At 39.7% G+C, this 8,661-nt stretch overlaps 1 protein-coding gene across 1 annotated transcript; it reads left to right on the top strand.

Moving 5' to 3' along the window:
* The first annotated feature begins 1,199 nt into the window (after nucleotides 1–1,199).
* Nucleotides 1,200–8,448, top strand: ndufs2 (NADH:ubiquinone oxidoreductase core subunit S2). Its single transcript, XM_046380485.1, has 14 exons — nucleotides 1,200–1,355; nucleotides 2,382–2,485; nucleotides 3,299–3,489; nucleotides 3,899–4,019; nucleotides 4,295–4,407; nucleotides 4,870–4,944; nucleotides 5,147–5,224; nucleotides 5,327–5,412; nucleotides 5,645–5,764; nucleotides 6,800–6,929; nucleotides 7,148–7,243; nucleotides 7,539–7,622; nucleotides 8,081–8,138; nucleotides 8,229–8,448. The coding sequence occupies exons 1-14, from the start codon at nucleotides 1,249–1,251 to the stop codon at nucleotides 8,264–8,266; spliced, it is 1,401 nt and encodes a 466-aa protein (XP_046236441.1). The 5' UTR covers nucleotides 1,200–1,248; the 3' UTR covers nucleotides 8,267–8,448.
* Nucleotides 8,449–8,661: the final 213 nt, after the last annotated feature.

Below are 8,661 nucleotides of genomic sequence, written 5' to 3'. Positions count from 1 at the left end.
CTCTGAGCTCTTAACTACAAGCCTGGTGCAGACAGAAAGAAAAACACAGATGTTGGGTTTAGAACTGAGTGGCCTTATAGGGGAACATGTCATACATTTACATTTTGAATCATTTCTCATCATCTGTCTGCCAAAATGGCCAGAGGAGAATATGTATGGAAGAGGTTCAATGAAGGCTTGTCCACAATATTGACATGTAGTAGTGTATGACTGTGAGTGTGTGGGCTGTGAATGTGAGAAAGAGAGAGTTCAAGAGGGAGCGTGTGGGCTTTTGCACGCACGTTGATTTGTACAGTGTGTTTGTATAGATTTGTGAATGGCTATGTGTGTATGGGGAGCATACTATAAACAAGCAGCACCCGACTCAAGTGCGTGTGCGGCCATTGTATGTATGTTGGTATGTACACAGTGTGTGTGTGGGCGCGTGTCTGTCCGTCTCAGTGTGCGAGTGTGTGTTTCAATATATGTCCATATCATTTCTCTCACAATCCTGTTACAGTACTTTTATACCTCTGGTAGGACTGTATCCTGTATTATTGTGTCTTTGAATTTAGAAAAATCCAATGTTTATCTTATTGTACTGTTCTTCGTAGCAAAGAAAACTGTTCAAAAGATGTACAACGAGCATTATCAAACTCTCATTTTTTATTTCATTATCTTCAATATTTTTTAAAAATGGTATGTAATTATTTTTCCACAGTATTACATAAATAAAAGCACTGTTTTTTATAAAAAAAAATAAAAAAAATCTGAGTTTGTCGTTTTTGAGCAGATAAAATGGACTTTATTTCAACTTATGGAGGCTAAATTTTGTTTTGTTTACACACAGAGGAATAGGGGTTATTAAAATATACATTTAGAGCATAATTGTATTATCTTCAGTCCTCAAGCTTCTCTGCATCATAAGAATGCAAAATAATAATAAGAAACAACCAAATAATGTTTTTTTCTAGTTTCTGTTGTTTTGCCACTTTGCCACTAACCTGTCAGAGGTTACAGAAATTAATATTATCATATCATTATTATTCCTATAGTTACAATATAAGATTAATAATTTTTAAGATATTTAAAGGTGATTTAAAAATAAAAACATTACTGTATGCAGAAAGAGGACTACTTCATGCGATGTGTGTTACATCGTACCGATAGGTGGCAGTCACAGACGTAAAACACGTAATGTGCCTATAAAAACAACAAAAGAAAAGAAATTCCCCTACGTCATTGGCCAGAGGTTGTCTGACAGCCAACATGGCGGCCACGATGTTGCGGTCGGTTACCAAACTAGGACGTCCTTCAACAAAATTAATATTAAATAATAATTTGCTGAGTCCCGGCTGTACCGTCCTGCAAAATAGGTAAGTCAACAAAAAACAAAACGTTACCATTGTAATGCCAGCCGTAACATGCATATGCACAACAAAAAAGATTATGTTAGCTTCATGCTAAATGAGCCGACTCGGTCTCTTCAGAATAATTCAGGTCATTTGCTACAATTTGTGCTTTCTGAATGCATAACGTCTTTACAAACCACGCGTATAGCTATTAACGCTGTATCAATGTCATGAAGCTGTCGTATGTTCCAGGATAAGTTATCTTTCTTGCTGTCTTTGTCGTTTCTTAAGCTGTAAATGTTAGCTATCTGATTAGCCAGTGCGTGTCAGTGTTTACCACCCTGGTTCTATGCATCTTCTGTGTTCTGTTTCAAGATAAAGTGTTTTTTCCATGTTATCTAATGATTATATACAAAAATGAAAAATGTCTGGTTAAAAGGCTTTAAAATAAATCACAGTAAACCTAATCAGTGTGGAAGAGTAAGTGGTGAATTTTTGCAACCGTTCTAGCTAGATTCAAGATGTCAAAGATAAACTGCGTATAAGTAAATATAGCATACCTTTTGTAAACCTGCTGCCAGTCATTAAACTCTACTTACAGGTCACTGCCATTGTCTTTGCCCCTTCATGTGTTGGTTAGGTAGCACTTTTAACATATTAGGTAGGCAATGTTTCGGCTGATAGGTGTAGATTTTAATTGACGTGCCCTGATGCTGTAGAAGATGCCCAGTAATACATTAATACATTTTATGTTGTCATGTATTGATGTTGTTCAATAAACATATTTTGTTATCCTAGCATGGCCTATATCTGCTCTTCATGTTTCCCTCATCGGAAACATCTGATAAATGAGTTGTCAGGCTGACAAGCACAGTGTAGCCCAGATCATCACCTTTTACTAATGACAGCCAAACACAAAATGAAATTAAAAAGTTGACAGCTGTCACCTAACCTTATTTTTGAATCTCTTCAGTGGTTTGCATTGACTGACGGAAGGCCTGATAATGCAGCCTTACCTCATGTTAAGAATATTTACAATGCGTTTCGCAGGCAGAAACAATGGCAGCCAGATGTGCAGTGGATGGAGCAGTATGCCGGTGCGGTGATGTACCCCACTGCCTTGAATGAGAAATGGACCCCACCCCCATGGAATGGTAACATCTACACCCACAGTGACACTTTAACGGCTCCTAGTCAGAGGATTTCTGTTCTATACTTACTGCTCATTTTTTAAGCCTTCATTGATTTAAATCAATGAAGGCACATATTAAGTGTGGGGTTGCCAAGTCCGTGATGAGATTCTACTATACTATAGTATACTTTCCCTCTCCCTCTCATTTCTCGATTTGTACTGTAAGGAAGGGACACCGTGAGAGAGAGGCAGCAGGCTGTGACATATGGGACAGCTGCATTACATGTCCTTTTTTTTATGGTTATAGCCTACCACTGCATTTTATGATCTGTTTATTTACTTTTAATTCAGTCAGAAAATAGCTTAATGTGACATAAGTAGTGTTAAGGTGAAATGTTATTAAGGAATGCAATTAGAACCTCACCTTATGAAGCACTACACAAAAGGTGCAAGACAAAAAGTTTGATCTCACATTTGATCCTCTTAAATAACTACAACCTTTGAATACAAAGGAATGCATTTTCTAGAGTCCTGCTCCCACAGTGGAGTTAAGGCCTGTATTCCAGCTCTGTGTCACATTTCTTTTGTATATCTGTTGGCCTTATGTGTACAAATGTTACAAGTATAGTTTCCTTGTTAGGATACACCTGTGCCTCCCCACTCATAGCTTCACAGGCAAGCCTCCTCACTCTCCTCCCCGGAGATGCATTTTAGGAATTTGTAATAATTTGTTTTTCCCCATGACATTCACCCAAACTTTATCAGTTTCAGTTTTTGATTGTGAAAAGCTGGAAAAAAAAAACCTACCCTGTATTGTTTCTTTGTCTTTCCGCAGACAAAGATCCTCCTGCAGAGAAGGATGTGTCCAACCTGACCATCAACTTTGGTCCCCAGCATCCTGCAGCTCACGGTGTGCTGCGTCTAGTCATGGAGCTCAGCGGAGAGTCCGTCAAGAAATGCGACCCTCACATCGGCCTGCTTCACCGTGGCACAGAGAAGCTCATTGAATACAAGACCTACCTGCAGGTACTGAGTCAGTGTAACCCATGTTACCCTCATGCTGTATGTGTGCATGTTTAGAAGGTGGTGAAATCAGGAATCAGTGATGCAGCTTTTGGTTTTGACTGTGTTAAGAAACTGAACAGTTGTGGTGTATTTAAATGACAGAAGAGTACATTGCAAAACATATTGCAAAATCCCCCTTTTTTTTATAGAAGTCAAAACAACATAGTGTGGGTAATGAATATTATATGAAAACTTTGTATTATGTAAAACTACGTAAAAACTACACATGATCACGTGAAGATTACTAAGTTAAACTCTTGTCCCAACAGAATTAATCAAAGATAATTTAAGAGGGCCTTGATTATGTGTCACACAGTTCCTGGAAGTCCTTACCCAATGAGCTTCAGTTCCTCTTCTTTTTATACCACAGGCACTGCCCTACTTTGATCGTCTGGACTATGTTTCCATGATGTGCAATGAGCAGGCCTACTCCCTGGCTGTTGAGAAGCTGCTCAACATCCAAGCCCCGCTTCGTGCACAGTGGATCAGAGGTACGCTCTGGGAATGGTCAGGGTGTCTCTGATTTGAAATGCTTTTAATGCTCTATGGAATATCAGAAAGTTGCAACATTTAAATATTTTTCCTTGTGTTTACTGGACAGTCTAAACTTAAAAGATAGTCAATTTGCCACAAAGAAAAATGTATACTCACGTTTGAGCCATTGAAATGTTGTTGCATAGTAACTGATTTTTTTACAGTAGCTTCCAGTTACTTCTTTTTGTCAGCATTTCGGCTTCTAATGGTTCAATGCGTATTGTGTGTTTAGTTCTGTACGGAGAGTTGACTCGCATCCTGAACCACATCATGGCCATCACCACGCACGCCCTTGATATCGGTGCCATGACCCCCTTCTTCTGGATGTTTGAGGAGAGAGAGAAGGTCAGGAGTGCTGTTTGAATGGTGTCATGCTCAATCCTTATTGGTTCAGACCAGCCCAGAGTACATAATAGAAACATGTCTCAGTATAACCCAGCACAGATTTACCCTCGTGGCCAAAACAGCATAACCTTCACGAATGTAGGTTTTCCTTCATGGGTGCATTGGTCTGGATTAGCTGTACCTAGTAATAATGCAAAGCAGCAGTTTGAGGTTTGTTGCTAATTTTAAGGCCATTACAGTGTGTGCTGGAAGGCTTTTTATAATGAAATATTCAGTTGAAAAGTTCTGTTTTAGGTTTTCCTCACACAGCTGCTTTGACACCCAGTCAGGTGCCCTCAGATTAATGGCACACTCAAAATAATTATCCAATCCAAAACACGAGACGCCGAGCACTAACAATGAGTAGATCATCTTTTAAACGTTGACTAATGTCTGATCCGTTTGACTCTTGTTTCCTCTCAGATGTTTGAGTTTTATGAGCGAGTGTCTGGAGCCAGAATGCACGCTGCATACGTCAGACCCGGCGGTGTACATCAGGTGGTAGAATCCAATGAATAATGTTCATCACATGTGTTGTGTTTGATGACTTTTTCACCATCTAGCTGAAAATTTTGCTGCTCCAACAGCTGCAGAAAGCGAGATGTTATTGTGCATAATAAATTTAGATCGCTTCATCAGTCACATTACAGTGAAAATCAACGCACTCAATAAAGCGCTAATGATATTAAATGTGTTTCAGGATTTGCCCCTCGGCCTGATGGACGACATCTATGAGTGGTGCAAGAATTTCTCCATTAGAATCGACGAAGTAGAAGAGGTGAATGGCTAGAGTAGTTTGAATTTCTTCAAGCTCTTAACATGATAAGACACAGTAAGGATGTGTCTGAATGTTCATATCTGCTGGTATTCATCTATGCAGATGCTGACCAACAATCGTATCTGGAAGAATCGCACTGTGGACATCGGAGTAGTTACAGCTGAGGAAGCCCTCAACTACGGCTTCAGGTAAACCACAAATCAAAGTGAAAAGACTCGTTACCTTCCATTATGTTGCTTTTTATGAAATGAAATTTTCTGACTACCACAATCTGAGAGAGGCTGAGGGTATTTAGAATATGAAAAGTTAAGTTTCATTATAATCGAAAGAGCGAAATTTAGAAAGCTGCTCAGAATAAAAAGATGTTTGATTAGAAGAAATGTGCGTAAACTGTGATTAATTATCGTCTCCCTCCTCCAGTGGAGTGATGCTGCGAGGGTCGGGCATCAAATGGGACCTGAGAAAGTCTCAGCCTTATGACAAGTATGACGAAGTGGAGTTTGATGTTCCTATTGGAAGCCATGGAGACTGCTATGACAGGTACAAGATTAGCAAATGGCTGTACTTATTATTTAACCATGGTTTCATTTTCTTTTCCAGTAGGGAGCCCCCTTTTTTCTATCTCGTGTTTTGCCAAACTCACAACAAGCAAAGCTGCGATTTGTGACTTGAGATTGTTTCCTCTAGTGTCAATGCTGATATGTTCAACTTAACAAATGACGCACCATACTTGCAATCATGCAGGCTCTGTGCAAGGCTTTATTTATCTGCCATGTACGAGACAATCAAGGGACACTGGCAGTATGTGTGATCTGCGTGCAAGCAGCAGGAAATTGGTTTTGTGAAATGTGCTGCTCCATGTCACTTTTTTTTGACACATCGGTGTCTAGTTGTCAGTGACTGACAAAGGTAACTAGACTGTTGATTGCAAGTGTGTAATTTGGTTTTTTGATGTGTAACATACTTGTCAGATTGTGGAAATTAGTTTTCTAATACCAAACACAGCAGTGAGAGTTACATCTTGACTACATCTAGACATTTAACGAGGTGATAAATACATTTAACACTGTCAAAATAATTGTTACCATGACTGGAATTTGATTTGCAGTGGTATGTCATTGCTGTTTTATAAAAGCTGCATCGAACCAACATGAAAATTCCATAGCGAGTATCCCATCGTTTAAACATTCAGTCTGGCGCTTTGGCCTTTAGAAAGGCTTCTGTGGCATTTCTGGCCAACCACATGTAAAGAAGTGATGGTTTACATGAGGACACTGCTGATAATATGAGCTTGATGTTGCTCGTTCTGGATTTCCTGTGAGGCAGCATAGGCAGTACCTTCTATCCAGCACAGTTCACTGTGTCTTTATCAGACAGTCAAATCAAAAGTCACCAAATGTGATTTGTTTGTGGAATTTTTTTTTTTTTTTTAAAAATTGCCTTTGAAAGGACAGACGCAGTTTGGCCTGTTTTCTGCTGACATTACCTTTTCTGGACGATTTAAGCTGTGCTCATGGCTGATTTGCTGATGCATCTGTATCTGTGGCTTACCGCCGTATTCTGTGTGGGTTCCAGATATCTGTGCAGAGTGGAGGAGATGAGACAGTCCCTGAGGATTATGCACCAGGCGCTCAACAAGATGCCAGAAGGAGAGATTAAGGTGGATGACGCCAAGGTCGCCCCGCCTAAGAGGTCTGAGATGAAGGTGAGCTCAGGAGAGAAGCTTCCTGTTCTTCCTTCAGTCTGTGAGACGGCTTTGTAACACCTGCAGCTTCTTAAATCTTAAAAAAAAGCAAAAAAAAAACCAACTTAAATTCAAAGACAATCAAGATCACTTCTCGCACACCTCAGACCTTTCAGTGTTCAGTGTACACAAATTCAGTTGTCTCTTTCTGATTTTCCTCGGGTGAATCATTGTCCTAGATGTCCATGGAGTCTCTGATCCACCACTTCAAACTGTATACAGAGGGCTACCAGGTCCCCCCAGGGGCCACATACACAGCTGTGGAGGCACCCAAGGTGAGACCCCTCATAATATGTATAAAAATTATATAATAACTCGTACACTTCTGTATAAAATATGCCTTTTTGCTGTTTTCTTTTGACTAGCCCCATAAGTGAACCGATCAACTCATTTTAACCCAACAAACAAAAATCCCACTTTTTTTAAATAAATAAATAAAATCCTATACATTACATTAGGATTTTCAAGTCTTAATTGGAAAGTGTTTGTAGGCCTTTAGGGACTTGTAATGATGTGATATGCTTACTCGAGTGTATTTGTGTACGTGTGTGTCTGTGTGTGTGCCTGCAGGGAGAGTTTGGTGTTTATTTGGTATCAGACGGCTCCAGCAGACCCTATCGCTGCAAGATCAAAGCTCCTGGATTCGCTCACTTGGTGCGCACTTAAAACTTCATAAGACAGTGTGAAATATTAAACACACCGGGTATCCATTATTTAGCATGTTTAAAGGCTTGTCCTTAAGGCTACTTTTCCTTCATTATGTACATTTCATAAAGTACTGTAGAACCATGTTCTAAAGTGTACACCCCCACCACACTCACACACACACACACGTGCACATACACACATATACCACCACCACCACCACCACCTCCTCCTTCCTGTTCATCTCTTTGCTCATGGTTTCTGCCTTTTAACAGTTGATTTTGGTCTTCTAGGCTAAGAATGTCTTTATAGCTGCATAAACAAACTATTAGAGTAGTTAGTACATTAACTTCAGGCTATAACCTCATGAATATTCACTTTTATATGAGCTCATCTGCCCTGATAATAATGGTAGCTGGTCTTCAGTTATTCTGAATGTTAACAAATGTTTTTTTTTTTCTTTCCAGGCTGGTCTGGATAAAATGTCCCAAGGACACATGCTTGCTGATGTGGTGGCCATTATTGGTAAGGCAAAAATCTCTTTTCTGAGGTTCGTAAAAATGCACATATAAGCTTGACATGAAGTTGTACTGAACCTTTACCTTCTTCTGACAGGTACACAGGACATAGTGTTTGGCGAGGTTGACCGTTAACGCGATGCTGCTTATGTGTAGGTTCCATGACGAAGGAGAATTTGTTCTCTCCTCCCCACGTCTGTTAGTCAGGTTCTCTTCCTGTTCACTATTCACTGTAGTGAGGCACATGACAGATGACTCTTCTCATAATCGGTGATGTACAATGTCCAAATAAACCTAATAAATATTTTATGACCGAACAGCAAAGTAGTGAGGTGTGTTTTTCTGCTGTCACATTGGAATAAGGTGATTTATAAGATCGGAAACTCTTTGTCTTTTTCAAATGCTTCATTTCCTTGACTTGTCTGAAACATGAGAGAAAATCATGAAATGAACATGACATTCGAGACCAAAACCTTTGATTGTAAGCTCTTCCTCTGTTTTGGTGGCAAAAGAGGGGAGTGGTCTGATGA

The sequence above is a fragment of the Scatophagus argus genome, chromosome 23 (assembly GCF_020382885.2).
Source record: "Scatophagus argus isolate fScaArg1 chromosome 23, fScaArg1.pri, whole genome shotgun sequence".
Classification (NCBI taxonomy): domain Eukaryota; kingdom Metazoa; phylum Chordata; class Actinopteri; family Scatophagidae; genus Scatophagus; species Scatophagus argus.
The sequence above is the reverse complement of the archived record's forward strand: the minus strand, read 5'-3'. Positions and strand labels throughout refer to the sequence as shown.

Bases quoted from the DNA above. Each gene is read 5' to 3' on its own strand.
- ndufs2 (XM_046380485.1), top strand. From the start codon at position 1,249: ATGGCGGCCACGATGTTGCGGTCGGTTACCAAACTAGGACGTCCTTCA. The intron at 1,356-2,381 runs GTAAGTCAACAA...TGCGTTTCGCAG, and splicing joins TGTACCGTCCTGCAAAATAG to GCAGAAACAATGGCAGCCAG. The intron at 4,945-5,146 runs GTGGTAGAATCC...AATGTGTTTCAG, and splicing joins GACCCGGCGGTGTACATCAG to GATTTGCCCCTCGGCCTGAT.